The sequence below is a fragment of the Danio rerio genome, chromosome 15 (assembly GCF_052040795.2).
Source record: "Danio rerio strain M-AB ecotype USA chromosome 15, GRCz13ab, whole genome shotgun sequence".
NCBI classification, from domain to species: domain Eukaryota; kingdom Metazoa; phylum Chordata; class Actinopteri; order Cypriniformes; family Danionidae; genus Danio; species Danio rerio.
The window spans coordinates 4257229-4275000 of NC_141035.1; the positions used below are offsets into that span (position 1 = coordinate 4257229).

General features: G+C 41.2%; 1 protein-coding gene and 1 long non-coding RNA gene across 3 annotated transcripts in view; one reads left to right on the forward strand and one right to left on the reverse strand.

Annotated features, from left to right (window-relative positions):
* The window catches only part of ano7 (anoctamin 7), a 33478-nt gene that overhangs the window by 13778 nt on the left and 1928 nt on the right, over nt 1–17772 (reverse strand). Inside the window, exons 2-14 of one of the 2 annotated variants that reach the window (XM_087283504.1) lie at nt 11468–11621; nt 11117–11174; nt 10742–10890; nt 10079–10186; nt 8422–8558; nt 4586–4643; nt 4234–4344; nt 3613–3778; nt 2630–2720; nt 2439–2535; nt 2209–2311; nt 1928–2065; nt 778–876 (exon numbers count right to left, since the gene is read on the reverse strand). In XM_087283504.1, the coding sequence (XP_087139630.1) occupies nt 778–876; nt 1928–2065; nt 2209–2311; nt 2439–2535; nt 2630–2639 (447 nt within the window). In that variant the 5' untranslated portion in view covers nt 2640–2720; nt 3613–3778; nt 4234–4344; ... (4 more) ...; nt 11117–11174; nt 11468–11621. Of the gene's footprint in view, nt 1–777; nt 877–1927; nt 2066–2208; nt 2353–2438; nt 2536–2629; nt 2721–3612; nt 3779–4233; nt 4345–4585; nt 4644–8421; nt 8559–10078; nt 10187–10741; nt 10891–11116; nt 11175–11467; nt 11622–17772 lie in introns of both variants that reach the window. The other variant, XM_087283503.1, reaches the window with a different exon arrangement.
* Nucleotides 11095–17043, forward strand: LOC141378010 (uncharacterized). The gene is made up of 3 exons (XR_015508997.1): nt 11095–12416; nt 12654–13767; nt 14545–17043. It is a non-coding gene; the product is annotated as an uncharacterized LOC141378010 (long non-coding RNA).

Here is a 17772-nt window from a genome sequence, read left to right on the forward strand (position 1 = left end):
CTAAGCAGTATTTGAAAATCTCTTTTGCTCAGTGTCAAACTGGGTCCAGCAGTAAGAACCAAATCAGCAGTAAGGGGCATGTCTACTAATGATAAAGGAGATCCCTGCAGAAAAATCCAGCTTAAACCAGCCCAAGCTGGTAGGCTGGTTTTAGCTGGTCAACCAGTCTGGTTTTAGAGGGGTTTTGGCCATGTCCAGGCTGGTTTCCAGCCATTTCCAGCCTGGTTTAAGCTGGACATAGCTGGTTTTAGCTGGGCTTCCAGCCTGGCTAGGCTGGTCAAGCTGGTTTTAGCTGGTCATCTCCCAGCCTGACCAGCTAAGACAAGGCTGGAAATGGCCAAAACCCCTCTAAAACCAGGCTGGTCGACCAGCTAAAACCAGCAGGGATTTCAAAAATGAGAAGTTCCTGTCAGTGTTTGTTCATGTTTGGTGCTATAAAATATCAACTTTATTTTGCTAAACTTGATTACTGGACATTTAAGTAAAAAAAAACATCTGCAATGTTTGATCTGCATCAGTGTTAAAGGTTAGCGTAAGCTTGTGTTAGCTGGATTCCAGTCAAACTGGTTTCATTGGCTGGTTATTGATGACCAGATGTCGGCTGGGCTGCCCTGTGGTAATTGACACAAAGACTTTTTAGCAGATCTGTCCATGAATAAAACTTGTTGGTCCAGTATGTCCTGGGGTTATTAGAGATTGCTTTCAAGCAACAATCACTTCATAATATTTGACTATAATGAACAGGTAAGGCATACAAAAGGGCAGAAAGAATCTTACTGAAAATATGAAGAAGGCACTCTGAGATCTGTAGATAATGATGCTTAGTATGGTCCGATACAGTATGATGGCCATCAGGAATATCAAAACTATGGAAATCTGAAAGCACAATAAATAAATTCAAGCATGCTTATGGCGAATTTGAAATTTAGTTGAGATCACTTAATGAGCTGCATGACGGATCAGATCCCCAGTCTTTGAGTGAGCTCCTAGTGTATTACAGTCTCCCACAGCCACAACACAAAATAAACTGTTAACAATTGATTATTCCTAGAATGTCTAAATCCACAAGAGGGGTCTGGCTGCAGACTCGGTGCAGTGCAATCTGAGCTGCATCCAATGCTTTTTAATGTGCTCAGCTAAGCCCATCCCTAACCCTACCCGTCACAGTGACGTCACTCACTGCATTGAGTGCATTGTGTCTGACATTGCATCGCAGATTGACGCAATCTCAGCCTGCATCATAAAGGCTGCATCCAGATACTATTGAAATCCACCGTAGGAAGTAGATCTTTCTTATATCTGGAATCTAAACTCTGGACCAGCCTTCCTAGTACAGTTTGGGAGGCAGGCACACTCTTCCGTTTGACAGTAGACTAAAGATAAATCTTTTTGCATCAGCACACACATAAAACACAAACTGCAAACTAATCCAAATCTTCTAAAGGTTTGTTAGGCTGCAATAATCAAGGTAATTAAAGCTAGGAACATTTCTCAAAGAGCACTGTAACTCTAAAGGTATGTAAGCATGCTTATGTTAGTTGATTGTTTCTTCTTAGGTCTACTTAATTGTCGATTTGGCCCATATCCTGAGCAGATAACTGTTATGATTATCAATAAGTCAAGACCATAAGATCCCAGAGACAAAATAGTCTTTGCACAAAAACACAAAACACAAAACTGGTGACCTACTTGGACTTGTACCTTTTCCCCAACCAAAGGTCATTATTCTCAAGCCTCTGACGTCCAGCCTGAAGCTCTGCACAAAACGCTTGGCCAGAGCTTGCCAAGCTGAGCCAGGCTTCTCTCTTAAGGCTTTTTTTTTTTCACTTCAGTCATTGTCATATTTGGTTTGCTTGGTTTGGACTAGTGAAGCTGCGAATCTGTGGAGTTCAATCATTATAGATTGAAAAAAATGGAGTGGACCTACCATTAGAATGATGACCATGTTGCCGGTTAGAGTACGACTCAGTCGACGGGCCTCTGGGAAATAAGGCTCCTCAGCCCCAGTCACAGGATTACGAACTGTCATAGGTGCCAGTGCTGTGAATTCTGGTCTTGGCCTTTCCTAATATTATAATGGAAATGTGGAAAGCAATCGATGTACATTATATTATAGCCTTTCTATTAGCCAAAGTATGTGTTGCATTCCTCAAACTTGAGGACAACTAAGTATTTAAGCTTTTGACACTCTCTAACCAACTTTCTAACCTCTATTTCTTCGAATTCGGAGCAGTCCCATCGGTGTGAAAGTATAGAACTTGTCCGCTTCCAGTACTCCAGGAAAGTGACGGCCCACAGAGACATGAATATACTGAAGAACACAGTTCCTCCATTGTCAAATAGCAAGCCTGCCTATTGCAAATTTATGAACACTTATTTTAAGTAATTTTATTTTTGGCTTACTAATTACACTGTTCAAAAACCTGTAGAAGAGTCACCTTATAAGTATAGCAGATACTCGAGAGGTTCCAGTGGCTGCAGATGTTGCATAGTGGACACATGATGAAGGCATTTCCACTGGAGCACAACTCTTCCCTGTGGAGAAGATACCAGCATGAATCACAGGGTTACAACTGGTGCAGGGTCATCAATATTATGCCATTATTGGCAAGCCTGTGATAATACTTACGCTGGCACATCAGTGACCATCAGCCAGATACCAAACAGAAATATAATAAAACCCACTACTGCTGCTGGTAATAACCAACCAGTGTAGAAACCTGCAGACAACAGAAAGAAGTAATGATACTCACAAGTTTTAATCCACATTTTCTTATCAACCCAAGCTCATTCTGAAAACGTAGCCCCGCGGACGTTTCTGGAGGCTGCAATTTACATGGCTGGAGGTACGTATGGCCGCATTTGGTTTTTTCGAGTGAACGCTACGGGCCGGTGTGACGCCGCTGCTCTTCTTCGCGCTTGCTCGCCGGCTGAGACGGCTCACTCACCTCTGTGTGGAGGGCTGTCCCGCCGCAACCAGTTTGTCCGCTTAGCTCACAGTGTTACGTCGCGGAGCAGAGGCCCGTAGGAGGAGGAGCCGGCCGCGGCGACGACTGGGTTCGAGTCTGGGGAAGAGCGGTTCCAGAAATCAGGTAAGATGAAAAACAGAATCCAAAAATTAAAAGCGAACGAGTTCGTGATGGGGCAAGAATGCGGCGAAATCCGAAAACGCGGTCAAAATCGGACGAGGACTTTTGCTTGTCTTTTCTGGACGGCTTTTGTAAATCAATGCTTGGGTTTAGGGAAGGAGGAGGAGGAGGGTGGCTGGGTCGGCCGATCGGCCGGCCACCCAGTCGATCGTTCAGTCATTCAGTCGGACAGACAGTCGCTCCACAGCGGCCTACGGCGGATTTTTGCACGAGAACAGCGTGGGCGCGATCGTCGCGCACTCCCGAGAGGCATTCGAGACGCGAAAAAGCACGGCGCAGCGGCCTCTCGCGGATTCGCAAAAACTACACAAATACGTACCTCCCGGGACACATTTCTCTGCCTCTATAAACGTATGCGGGGCTACGTTTCCACAATGAGCCTGGGTTGTTCTTTAACTAATTTATCTAATAAATTCTTTTGGCATATTAAATCAATGAAAAAGACAAATTGGTTCAATCCTACCTAGCCATGCAAAATATAGTGCTATTTTCTCTCCAAAGTATTCACGGATGTGATCCAGTGGTTGGTACTTCCTCCAGCAAGCCCAGCGAGCCCAGTAGTGATGGAGGATCTGCCTCATGTTCAGACATTGTGGATCTTCTTGGGTCTTTGGCAGCTGAAATGGACCCTAATACAACGAAAACAATCCTCACCTTTTCAAAACTCAAATGAAATGGTGCTGTTGTGATGATTTTCGATTTTGGATGTTGTGTACACTCAAAAAAGACTTCTGCTGCTTGTTCAAACAACTTATTTTTGAACAAATCAACACAATACTTGAGTTTTTTGGAAGACAACTTAATTGTTTTATGTTTAATTTACTTAAAATTATAAAAACAATTAAGTTAGCTTACACAATTTGAGTTGGGACAACATTTTTTACTATGTTAAACAAAGTAGATTGTTGGAATTTTACCAGAACGAAAACTCATGGTTGTCATGAAGGTGTTAAACAATATAACTCTTTGGTTTTTGAAACATGCAAAGCATGAAAGCAACTGAAGTCAAACTACATTTCATGTTGATTCAAGTGTTTGCGTATGTAAAGAAATAGAAAATGTATCAGATGATGTCCTCCAATACCTCATGTAAGGGGAAAGCAGCGGTGAGAACTTTCTCACTAACAAGCCTGCCAATGCCAACTTCTCCTCTCTTCAGCGCTCCATATGGAGTCCTGGCTAAAATCTCATATAGCTTTAAAATAAAATAATAAAAAAAAAGTGACAGGTCAGTTTTGTATGCACAACATGGAGGAAAATATATCTCCAAGTATCAAATAATCAATCAATAATTTCTTAAATTAATTAAACATGGGTGACAAATAGGGCTGCAATGTTGATTAGGTTTGGCTTAATTTGACATATCTTGGATTGAATCTCACAGCAACACAATGTGTACTTTCATCACATTTTAGGAAGAAGCTTATGAAACTTACTATTTGGTGTCTCTGTGTGGTTTTGAAAAAAGTGTCCTTGTTTTCATGACCAAGAAATCTAAGAGAAGAATATTTAAGTAATAAATACACACTTATAAAAAACCCTCGCAACAGTGCATGCAGAATAGATATAGAATGATCATTAAGTCTACCCATTCCTCTACTTTGAATTTAATAAGGTCTTATTAGACTTTCAATTCACTGAAATGATTAAAAATTGTTTCCTCGCATCTATTATATTTAAATATGCATTTTATTTTTGAGTTTGATAAAGGATGCATGAAATGGGTACAGGATCATTGAGACTGGAATGTGGATGAATGGAAGAGAGTGGCCTGGTCTGGTTTGAGGTTATGCAGCGAGTGACCAGCCAGCCATGTAATACTTTCTGTTAATGTTTTGCCCTTCAAATTCACCTGGCATGAACCCAATCAAGCATTTTGTGGTTTGAATTGGATAAGTGGCTTTGCGCCACTACTCCACAACTGTAAGACCTTCCTCTGAAATGATGGTACCAGAATTCTCAGAAGACCTATTCCCACATCACTGAGTCAGGGCCTTGCTCCTACAGGTTATTAGGCAGGTGGTCATAATGTTAGGGCTCAGCAATGTGTGTGTAAAATCAATAATATGTAATGTATGTTTAAGTCCTGTTTGTTTAAAATTGTCTAAATATAATTTTACTGCATATAGGCACAAAGTTGTGTGTGTGTGTGTGTGTGTGTGTGTGTGTGTGTGTGTGTGTGTGTGTGTGTGTGTGTGTGTGTGTGTGTAAAAATATGGTGTCAGACTGACACAGGAGGCACTTTGCATAAGTATGTATTGGGAGACCGTGTTGTGTTTGTCTTCAAGGTGGTGCTGACACTATGCAAACAATAAATTGTATTACTTACATATTACATGACAGGCTCTGATCCTCTTAGCAAACCGCTAAGGGTTTGGCTTAAGCTGTCTGGTTATGTTTCAATCAACAGTTAAAAAAACAACAATACTTTTCACACTTACCATTAAGGTTTCAATAATTAACTTTAATGCAGTTACTGACGTTACTAATAATGGACAACACTTGCAGAGCATTTATTAATCATAGTTTAACAGTCATTAATGCATTAATAAAATCCATTCTCATGTTTGTTTATGTTAGTTTATGAGCTGTAAGTTAAAGGGCACCAATGTTACTCCTTTATTAAGATTTAATATTAATATGGTTCTTCTGAATGTGCCAGTTTGATTCAGTTCAAAACACAATTCAGATTTTTTTTATTATAATGTGTTTAAAAGTGTCATTTTGGGGGCTTGTACACAGGTCGTTGTTTTAGGGGTGTGTTGCTTCACATGAAAATCCGAAATTCGACTTCCCGCCCAACTTAACAAGGGGGCAGAGCCAAGAACTCCCCTGCTTAGTGTATGGCAACAGACAGGCAGCCAGAAAAAGCAACATGAGTGAGAGGACCAGCATTCAGCTGTACATGTACGACTTGGACACAGACCAAGCAGAGACTACTGTTGAGGAATCAATATTCCTAATGTGCCAGAATATGTCACAGTGATAGTTGCAAAATCATTTGTGTCTTTGTATAGTTTTACAGCCCCTATGTAACGATGCATTCGTCATCCATATAAGGATGCAACGGTTAACCGGTTTCAATATTAACATTGCTTTAATTCATCACGGTTAATTAATCATAAAGGCTTCACCACACCGTGTTTCTGTACGGATCAAAACTGCTGCAACTAAACAAAGTTATGCCAACTGTGTGCTAGTTTAAAGTTCTGAGCTTGTACAACGAGACTAATAACCACGCACACTGGATTAACTTTGACTGAGGCTATAACTAAGGCAAGTTTGTTATTTCCAATGAAGGGATGCGCACATGAGGCAACGCGCTCACACTTTACAGCCGCACCTAGTTAAGATGACAAGGAGATTCTGTGACCGTGGGAAATGCAAACGGCTGAAGTTTAAGGAAGACGCAATGAAAATTACAAAGGTTTTCAAACCCACCTAAAGTTACAAACAATGGCGCTGATAAGAGCGATCATGTGGTGAATGTTGATCCGCCAGCCGACATCAATTGAGAGTTTCCGGAGAAACTGAAAGACTCTGTGGATCATTGTAGTGGATATGTTGTATTCACTGCGTGTTCAGCGCAAATAGCCGCTAAATGTAAAATCTCTGTTGCTCATTCACAGGAAGACGATGAAGCCTCTTGAGTTGAGCCCAGTGAGCCTTACATCCAAAAATAGAGCAAGGGTGTTCCCTTGATGACCTCGCTTTAACTCACATGCTGAATATTGCGGACGTGAAACAACAAACTGAGGATGTGGTAATGCACACCTGTCAATCAATATTGGTGGGCGGGGGGACCCCACTCCTATGTCAAGTTGCGGTCGATCTCAAAACTGCTTCAATTGCTCCACCGTTTTTATGTTATTAAATTTTAAAAAAGGACTGGTTGTGTTTATATCACCCCAATATGACGGTCTATACACTGGGTCAGTTGGCATTTCTGTGTGAAGTTTGCATGTTCTCCCCATGTTGATGTGGTTTTCCTCAGGGTGCTCCGGTTTCCCCCACAAGTCTAAAGACATGTGCTATAGGTGAATTGGGTAAGCTAAAATTGTCCGTAGTGTATGAGTGTGTAACCCCGCCGGTCCTACGCCACCCGACGTGCTCTGAGCTGGTTTCGAACCAGCGACCTTCCGCATGGGAGTCGGTTGCTCTACCAAGGAGGCTAAAAATCGTGGCGTCTAGCGTCTGTCGCTAGAGCACCTTTAGAGGTCAGAGGTTTACCTGCACAGCACAAACTAGCTGGCCTCCGTTACACTCACCCCCCCTAAACCTCACTCCCATCCAGGTCACGGCACCAATGTAACCCCGCCGGCCCCACACCACCCAACCCGCTCCGAGCTGGTTTCGAACCAGCGACCTTGCACATGGGAGTCGGCTGCTTTACCAAGGAGTCGGTTGCTCTACCTCCGTTACAAGTGTATGAGATGTTTCCCAAGAATGGGTTGCAGCTGGAAGGGCATCCGCTGTGTAAAACATATGCTGCATAATTTGGCGGTTCATTCTGCTGTGGCTTCCCCAGATTAACAAAGGGACCAAGCCAAAAAGAAAATAAAGGAATAAATTAAAACTTAGGATGAAATAGCTAGTTGATCTAATAAGAATATATGCATATTATCAAGTAATATTACTGCGCAACGGAACCAAACTTACTAGCGGCACTTCATATACACTGTAAACACAGGTGGAGGTTTCAAAAGTGTTCAGCTTCACTTGCTAACCCTTTAGATGGTTTTATATCATGCAACTAGTTAACCATTAATTCTAATCGACATTCACGGCATAAATGTTCTGCCAGACTTTGACATCAGCATATGTGAAGTTAAAATGTTTGAGTCAATTGCTATCAAAATAAATGAGCTGTGTAACTCAGTATTAAAAAGTTAGGAGAAATTTAAAAATATACCTGTTAACTGCTGTCAAAATGTATGATCAGGGTGACTTAAATATTTGTACTGTTAACTTAAAAATTGGAAATTCAACACTCAAAAAACTGACTGATTAGCTCAAGTTTTTTGAGTTTTGCCAACTTATTCGGGTTTACAGAGTAAAGTGGGCCCCATTATAATAATTAACAGTCTAGTAGATTCCTACTTTGGATTTTTCATCTATCTATCTATCTATCTATCTATCTATCTATCTATCTATCTATCTATCTATCTATCTATCTATCTATCTATCTATCTATCTATCTATCTATCTATCTATCTATCTATCTATCTATCTATCTATCTATCTATCTATCTATCTGTCTATATTTGTTTACCTTTCTAGTTTAGTGGTGCGGAACGGGCAGGTGTAGTAGTCTGGTGGATAGTTGGGCACATCTTGTGCCATTATGTTTGGTATGTGGAGTTTTTCTAGGATGGTCTCTGACCAGTTTGATATTGGAGTGGTCACAACCTAAAATTCAAAAAAGAGATAGAGCATTAAAACACATCTGTACACTCGACTGTGTAGCCTACTTATGCTAATGATAACTTTTAGAGCACTGTTGCCAGGCTACTTAGAGAAATTATATTGGGCAATTTTGTTGCCCATCATTAATAGGAAAGTAGCCAAGCCTGGGACCCTTTTCACTGTTATGACTGTTATGATGCGTTAAACGAGCATAAACATTTTAAATTCTTGAAAGTTTTTAATATTTATATATATTTTTTTAAAAGGTATGACATTTATATGCATTTATGTATTTATTATATCATCTTTGCATCAAATAACAGACAAAATTATTTGTGCAAGGCATTTGTAACGCAGTGTCTATGGGAAGGACATTACAGTTTTTCTCAGTCGCTTTGGTGCGTTTCTCACAACACTAGTGCATTTCTGCACAACAGTTAATGCATTTCTAAAAACAATTAGTACAAACTGCAAAAGCGCGTCACATGCTCAAAATGGATAGTTTATTCCTCAAAAGCAAGTATTCATGTCAATCAAAGTGTCAGTATCATCAAAATGAAAAGTCCTGACACCATTGTTTATGAACAAGATAGTCAAGTGGCTTTGTAATGTTTTCATTATGACAGTTTACTCTGGACATTTTATCAATGCAAAAAAGTCCGATTTTGGTGACACTTCCTGAAAATACTCAAGACAGCACTATATACTATTTGCACAGCCATTTGAAAACTACAGTAAAGTTAGACATCACTGCATTTAGTGAGTTATCTGAGTACAAGACACTGAATATGTATGTTTCACATTTTTACTGCATTTGCTCTTTACGATCCCAATTTATTCTCAGCATTGTGCAAAAGAATAAACACACCCTTATTTACAACAAACATAAACTCCCTTTAGGTAGAGCTGTGCACAACTGTACACAATATTGCAGTACATATTGGAACTGAACCTACAACATACACAAATCTGTACATCATTCATCAAATTGTTAAATTTTAAAGACATTTTCAGGAAAATAAAGATTAATTTTTTTTTATAAAGTTTGCTTGACCGATTTTGACATCAAGTTCAACATTTTTGTATGTAATGACTCAAGTAATGAAATGATGACTGTTAGTTTTATATGGAATGACTATTCAGCATTTACTAGTTAATTTTGACTGACATGACATAAGCAAATGATAATGTTATAAATAGCAGAGAGTTGAATGAAAGCAATTGATGCATGTCCAAAAGCATTCGCAATTTGTTGAAAGGAATGAGAAACTGCTACTAGGATGTGCACAAATGACTAATTGTTTTGAGAAATGCATGACCTGTTGTGCAAATGTAAATAGTGTTGTGAGAAATGCACCAAAGCCACTGAGAAAAACTGTAAATATGATGTTGTTCTCTCTTCTGGCTGCCATAATCAGACTTACAATATTTTAATTTTTTCCATTTTCTGAAAATCTTGATAACACCATTTGAGTTTTTATTAAAAAATTTTCGCAAATAGGATTGTAAAAAAAACTATTTACCTGTAATGGCACTCGAAGGCTGATCTCCTCAGCATAGTAACACAGAACATTCCATGGGGCGCTCAGAAGGACATAAGTAGTCTTTGTTTTTCCCTGCACAACCTCTTTCTGAGACAAAAAAAATCACATTAGGAGAAATGCATTGCATTAGAAGATGGACTTCAAGTCAGTTTGTTCTTTATTCTCTACACTCAGTTCAACAAAACTTTATCTTTTGAATTTCCATTTAATTCAGTGCTCATTCATTTATTAATTTTCTTGTCGGCTTAGTCCCTTTATTAATCCGGGGTCGCCACAGCGGAATGAACCGCCAACTTATCCAGCAAGTTTTTACGCAGCGGATGCCCTTCCAGCCGCAACCCATCTCTGGGAAACATCCACACATACACACACACTACGGACAATTTAGCCTACCTAATTCACCTGTACCACATGTCTTTGGACTGTGGGGGAGTACCCGGAAGAAACCCACGCGAATGCAGGGAGAACATGCAAACTCCACACAGAAACGCCAACTGAGCCGAGGATCGAACCAGCGACCTTCTTGCTGTGAGGCGAACGTGCTACCCACTGCGTCGCCTAATTCAGTGCTTACTTGACATTTCTATTCAGATTATAGCTGCAAACAGAACTGGACATCACAGTGAAGCGATATCAATTTACCATTTCTTGATGAAGTCCAGCTTCTTGGAGTTTGGACAGGAACTCTGTCCTCCACTTCCTGTGTGTGTCCCGTGACGAACTAAATGATAGTTCGTCTCCATCTGCTGACTTCAACGGGCTGCCAGATTCCTCCCAAACCAAGACGAAATCTATCAGCACGTACAAAATTACATCTTCATATTTAGAAGACATACATTACAGTTCTAAAAGCTGACAGCAGGTCAACTTTCTGAAATGTAAATACAGATAAAGACAAAAGTAATGTTTTGAGTGATAAAGGTGTTCATAGAGTGTCCAAAATCCCATTGTTAACCTTCAGAATTCAGAAGCAAATCTTGTAAACTTTTTTTTTTGTCACGATGAAATAAAACTTACCAATTGTTGTGACTCCATCACTGAAGACGTTCTTGTTTTCCTGAGGTTTCGCACATTTCTGTGAATAACAAGTGAACATCTCCATTATCTGAATCAATATTAGGAACTGATATCCACGCATACAGTCTTGGAGAATGAACTTTACAAGAAAACACCTCTGGAAATTCCAGCAATGTGTGTGTTATCAGGAATATTAGGGTGGAGCGATGGAGACTGAGAGATGTGAGGAAATTTGGCATGTTTGTGTTGCATTGTTAGCTACTAATTAGCTTCCTCTCTTTGTGACCCTTGATGATATTTTGAAAACAACTTGCATTTTTTTTAAAAGCAAGATAACAGGCAGTTGAGTACCTCTATGCTGCCGTAGGTTTGTTCAGGGTGGTCTGAGAGGGCGATGAGGGTGGCGCTGTCCTCCACTAAACTCTTCTTCTTTTTCATCATCCCTCCAAAAGAGACAATTTAACTCAGTGGTTTTTGACCGCCAATGTGAGAACGATCTTCCTCTCTTTAAAAAATAAGAACACAGCAGTGAGAAAATAATTGAAATGTTTAAAAACAATGTTCCTCAAAAAAAAGATGGACATTTGGACATTTCACCTTCAACAGTGCAAACTTAATTAAAACATTCAAGGAATCTGAAGGAATTTCAGTTTGAAAGAACGCCGACAAATCCTGAAATCAGGCAAATCGCTGCTCATGCACATGAGTGACAATCACACAGTATGAACTTTCAAAGACGCGATCTGAGAGAATCGCAGATGAGTCGCCGATGCCTGCGAGATATTTGGCATGCTAAATATCTGGAGCTGTCTGCGATTCAAATCATGCCGTGTGAATTGAGTTTTGACTGAAAATAACATCAGCGATCGCCTACAGCTAATGAGAGAGCAGCTTTCACTTGTGTGTGCGTGTGTGTGTATACCTGCTGCAGGCCAGCGGGAGGCTGGGGGAGAAGTTAAAAGCGCTCTTTTTCGGTTTATTTGGACCTACAAAATGGAGGAAAAACTAGTGGAGGTTTGACAGGACTCAGGAGCAACCGTGTCTGTTTGACGTTTCATACAGAAAGAAATTTGTTTATTATCAACGTTGAGGAGAAATGGCTAATTCCCTTTAAACCCAGGTGAGCAAACATGTACATGTTCTACCCCATTAAAGGCTTCTTTCTCATTATGTAGTTAATAACAAAAGATATACGACGTGTTTTTGGCTGTGAGATGTAGTTTGGACGAAGTTGTCGGCGATTCTTCCTATAGTAAAGTCATGCAATGTGAAAGTCCCTGTCGCCGATCCATCTTGCAGTGTAAACAAAGCAGCGACGAAACGCAAGCCCAGATAGTCATGCAGTGTGAAAACATCTGTGACACGACTACTTTGAAAATCATGCAGTCTGAACTCGGCATAAGCTGAGCAACCATGATCTCCGATCCCTCAGGAGGCACTGCATTAAGAATCCTCATTCATCTATAAGCGATTTCACCAGATGAGCTCAGGACTACTTTGGCAAGTACCACAATATGTGGTCCCACTTTACATTAAGTGTCCTTAACTACTATGTACTTGCATCAAAAATAAATACAATGTACTTACTGTGTTTATAATGTATTTGAGAACACGTGGTGCTTTTAAGTTGGGATAGAGGGTTATGGACAGGTTTGGTGGCATGGGTAGGTTTAAGGGTGGGTTAAGGTGTAAGGGATGGTCAACAGTGTATTTGCAAATGTAATTGCTAAAGTTAATTACAGATGTAATTACATACATGTATTTAATCAAGCATAAGTACACAATAAATACATGTATTTACACAATAAGTCCATTGTAACAAACTATTAATTCCTGTGTAAGTACATATTAGTTAAGGCCACTTAATATAAAGTGGGACCCAATATGTAGTTACATTCACAAATGCCAGTGAAAACTGTACTGTGCCAAGAGGAAGCCCTATGTTAACAGTGTCCAGAAGTGCCATCAACTTCTCTAGACTCTCTGGAGGCATCTGGAATGGACCATCACAGAGTGGAAACGTGTACTGTTGTCAGATGAATTAGCATTTCAGGTATTTTTGGGGAGAAATGGGCACTGTATTCTCCGAACCAAAGAGGAAAAGGATCATCCAGACAGCAACAAGATTATATAGAGGATACAGGTACTTGGCTGACCTGTGCATGTTACTGGAGACCGCAAATTACGTAGCCGGAGGTATGGCTGTATTTCATTTTTTTAAGCGAACGCTACGGGGTGGTATAACAATATTCCTTTTGGCGCTTACCGGCTGACCACTTATCTCCGTGTGGAGGGATGTCCCGCCGCAACCAGTTTGTCCAGTTAGCTTGTCGTGTACATCGGCGGACTTGAGACGCAGAGAGGAGTTGACCATGATGACGACAGGGTTCGAGTCCAGGGAAGAGCGGTTCCAGAAATCAGGTAAGATAAAAACAGAATCCAAAAAATAAAATGAACGAGTGAACAACAAGGTAAGAATGTGGTTAAATCCGAAAACGTGGTAAAAGTCAGACGAGGGCTTTTCTTTTTTTAGACGGTTTTTTAAACCATTAGTTGGGTTTAGGGAAGTAGGTGTGTGGGCGGATCAATCTGTAAAATTGGTTGGGCTTAGGGAAGGAGGAGGGTGGGTCAGTCGATTGGCCGGTCGCCCAGTCAATAATACCAACCCAGGCTCATTCTGAAAACGTCCCGTGGACGTTTCTGGAGACAGCGGAATATGTCCTGAGAGGTACGTACGGCTGCATTTATTTTTTTCAAGCGAACGCTGCGGGCGGTGTGACGCTGTTCCCTTTCGCGCTTGCCAGCTGACCGCTTACCTCCTTGTGGAGGGCTTTCCCGCCGGAACCGGTTTGTCCACTCAGCTCACCGTGTAACGTCGGCAGGCTCGAGATGCAGAGAGGAGGAGTTGACCACGGCGATCGGTTTTGAGTCCGGGGAAGAGCAGTTCCAGCAATCAGGTAAGACAAAAACAGAATCCCAAAAATTAAGTGAACGAGTTTCATAACAGGGTGAGAACGCGGTGAAATCCGAAAACGTGGTAGAAAAAAAAAATCAGGGCTTTTCTTTTTTTGAACGGCTTTTGTAAACTGTTGCTCGGGTTTAGGGAAGCGAGCGGGCGGGCGGGCGGGCGGGCGGGCGGGTCAATTGGTAAAATTGGTTGGGTTCAGGGAAAGAGGAGGGCGGTCAGCCGATTGGCCGGTCGTGCAGTCAATCATCCGGTCAGTCGGACAGCGGCCTCTGGCGGGTTGACGCGAGAACAGCGCGGGTGCGAACCGCACTCGCGAGAGACGTTCAAGATGAGGAAAAATCACACAACAGTGGCCTCTCGTGGATTCGCAAAAACAAAAACTGCAGCCGTACGTACCCGCCGGGACGTATTCCGCGGTCTCCAGAAACGTCCGCAGGACTACGTTTCCACAATGAGCCAGGGTTGAATAATACAGTCAGTCAGACAGACAATCAGACAACAGCGGCCTCTGGTGGGTTCACGCGAGAACAGCACGGGTGCGATTGGTACTCGTGAGAGACATTTGAGATACAAAAAAACACACACAACTGCCTTTTGCAGATTTGCGAAAGCAAAAAAAACGTACCTCCCGGGACGTATTTTGCGGTCTCCAGAAATGTCCATGGGACTGTGTTTTCCGAATGAGCCTGAGTTGTTGTTTTGAGTGTACTGTTACTGTAAGATGTATAGCAAAAGCCATCTCTGCTGGCCCAAGCACAGATTCACTGTCTTATTTTAATATATTTTTCAACAAATGTTTATTAATTTATTTCCTCTAGTCTGTTCTCTTCATAGCTATTCTCTTGGTTTTTCTGCGTATAGTACTGTGTATTTATCAGATCTTTTACACAGCGACAGACACAAACAAGTTTTGTTTTCTTTTAATTACTGGAATTAGAAAATAGATGTTTCATGCAAATTTTAAAACCTCAAATGGTCAAAAACTCAGACAGAGCCCGAGAAGATGAAATAGTCCTCATTATAGCTGTGTACAAAACTGCACACCATTATGCAGATGAAGTGAGCTGGCTAATTAATGAATACAGAAGAGAAAACACTCTGCATAAAATCTCCCAATTAAAGATGAGCACTCTGTACTTAACAAACCTCCCTAAACAGCCACAAGTCCCACAGAGAGCCATCATAAACCCAAAAACAGTACAAACACAAACATTAATGTATTCCTAGACTAGAAAATGCATTGCTTTCATTTCAGGGGATGTAGTTACACAAGTTCCATTGACTTACTATAGTAAATGCAATAATTAATGCATAATTACGTGTGACTAACCCACATTCTAACCCCAACCAGTAAGTACAAGTAATAACTAAAGCCTGGTTTATACTTCTGCGTCGAGTAATCGGCATGACCCACGGCGCCTGCCTTCCGCATTGTTGTGCATTCATACTTCTGTGCCGTGTTTCTGTTGCTCTGCAATAACACTTCCAAAACACTAGTTGGCAGTAGGTGTTTGTTTCTCCGTGTCGAGTTTCTTTACTGGTGTTTTGTTTTTTCTGAACATTTTCCATCTGGAGCTCCTTCATGGGACTCGACACTCAATCACTGCATCGGGCTTGTGCGGCTCTAATCTCTGCGTACAATCGTCAGCGCTACCAAGCACACCAATCACAGAGCTTGCGCTATGCGTCTTTGCAACGTGTAGTTACATTTTTTGAGAGGTGCGCGTCAGCATCACCAATGGCTACGGTGAGGGCTATGCATCCACTTGTAGGCTGCGCCGGAGCATACATGTGCGCTTGACACAAAAGTATAAATCAGCCTTAACCCTTATGCTGCGTTCACACCAGACGCGGAACGCGCGTCAAGCGCGAGTGATTTACATGTTAAGTCAATGCAAACACGCAAATAGACATCCTGCGGCGCGATATGCGCAAATGGTGTAGTGCTAATGGCGCAATACGCGCATGACACGAATAGCGCGTTACACGCGAATGGCGCGATACGCGTGAGTTGTGCGTTTGACGCGCTTAACGCGTGTTTCGTATGAATCGCTCGAATTCGAAAATCTGAACTTCAGCTGACATTCGCACCGCAGTAACCAATCATGAGCCTGCTCTTGTGGGGGCGTGATTGTGACGTATCGCCTGTTGACGGTGTCCCGGGGAATATCCTCCAGCCGACACCACAAAAAGTTAATCAAACTGGGCTTGGCTCAGTCAGAAGCACCGCTGAAAGCCTCCGTCATCCAGGCTCAGTTTCTGGAGGAGTTGATGAGCTCACAGAGCTGGATGCACCTCTGAAAGGATCTTGTAGACTCAGACACGGCACTAAACGTATCGACGCTGTTTTTCAGCCTTCATAAAGCACATAAACACTGTTATTTTCTTCATAAAATCTATGTTAGCCATTTAGCAACAAAGCTAGAGTCACGGGGCAGACAAAAGCCCTGCCCAACACACAAATCCGCGTCTGTTCTGAAGTGAATTTGACGAGCGAATGAAGCGGGGTTTAACACATGAATGAAGCGAGTGAAGCTGAATCCAGGTCATCTGTCAGACTAATGCATGTGTCAGCTGACACTTCTCATGCACACTTCCGAGTTTTACTTAAGTTTAAACGTAATTTACAATCACTCAGTTAATCTAAATAATAATATTTATTCCAACAAATCTAATCGTATAGGCTAATAGCTCTTTCTGTAAAAATAAAAACCCAGCGGGTTATCACTAGTCTGACACAAAATCTGCACACGCAGGAATCCACAGATTTTTGAGCCCATCATTCAATCTGTTTATGTACTTCTGTAAATGTGCGTACATATTTTTTCAGTCTCTATATTCATTTCGATAATATTACTGAATAATATTCAAATTAATTATGAAAGATACAATTTGTAAAGTCTTTTAGTGCAGTGTTTCTCAACCACGTTCCTGGAGGACCACCAGCACTGCACATTTCCCATGTTTCCCTAACTAACCACAGCTGATTCAAATCATTAGCTCATTAGCAGAGACCGAAAGACCTGTAATGGGCGTGACAGATAAAGGGGACATCCAAAACATGCAGTGTTTGTGGTACTCCAGGAGCGTGGTTGAGTTCTGTTATAGTGGGTACATTACTGCTGTAGCTTTGTTTACCAAACAAGTGGTTACAATTTTAAAATGTAATTTTTTTTTTAATCTGCACAGAAATAGGGAAAAAAAAGTTTGCATATTCTGTCTGGCCCTTATCACTTAATCTTAAGGGAAATATAATAATAATAATAATAATAATAATAATAATAATAATAATAATAATAATAATAATAATAATAATGGGCATCACAGTGGCGCAGTGGGTAGCAAGATCGTCTCAAAGCAAGAAGGTCGCTGGTTTGAGCCTTGGCTGGGCTGGTTGGCATTTTTTTGTAGAGTTTGCATGTTCTCCCCGTGTTCACATGGGTTTCCTCCGAGTGCTCCAGTTTCCCCCAAAGACATGTGCTGTAAGTGAATTGGGTAAGCTAAATTGTCCATAATGTATATGTGTGAATGAGTGTGTATGGATGTTTCCCAGTAATGGGTTGCAGCTTGAAGGGCGTCCGCTGCGTAAAACATGCTGGATAAATTGGCGGTTCATTTCGCTGTGATGACCCCTGATTAATAAAGGGACTAGGCCGAAAAGAAAATGAATGAATGAATAACAATATTG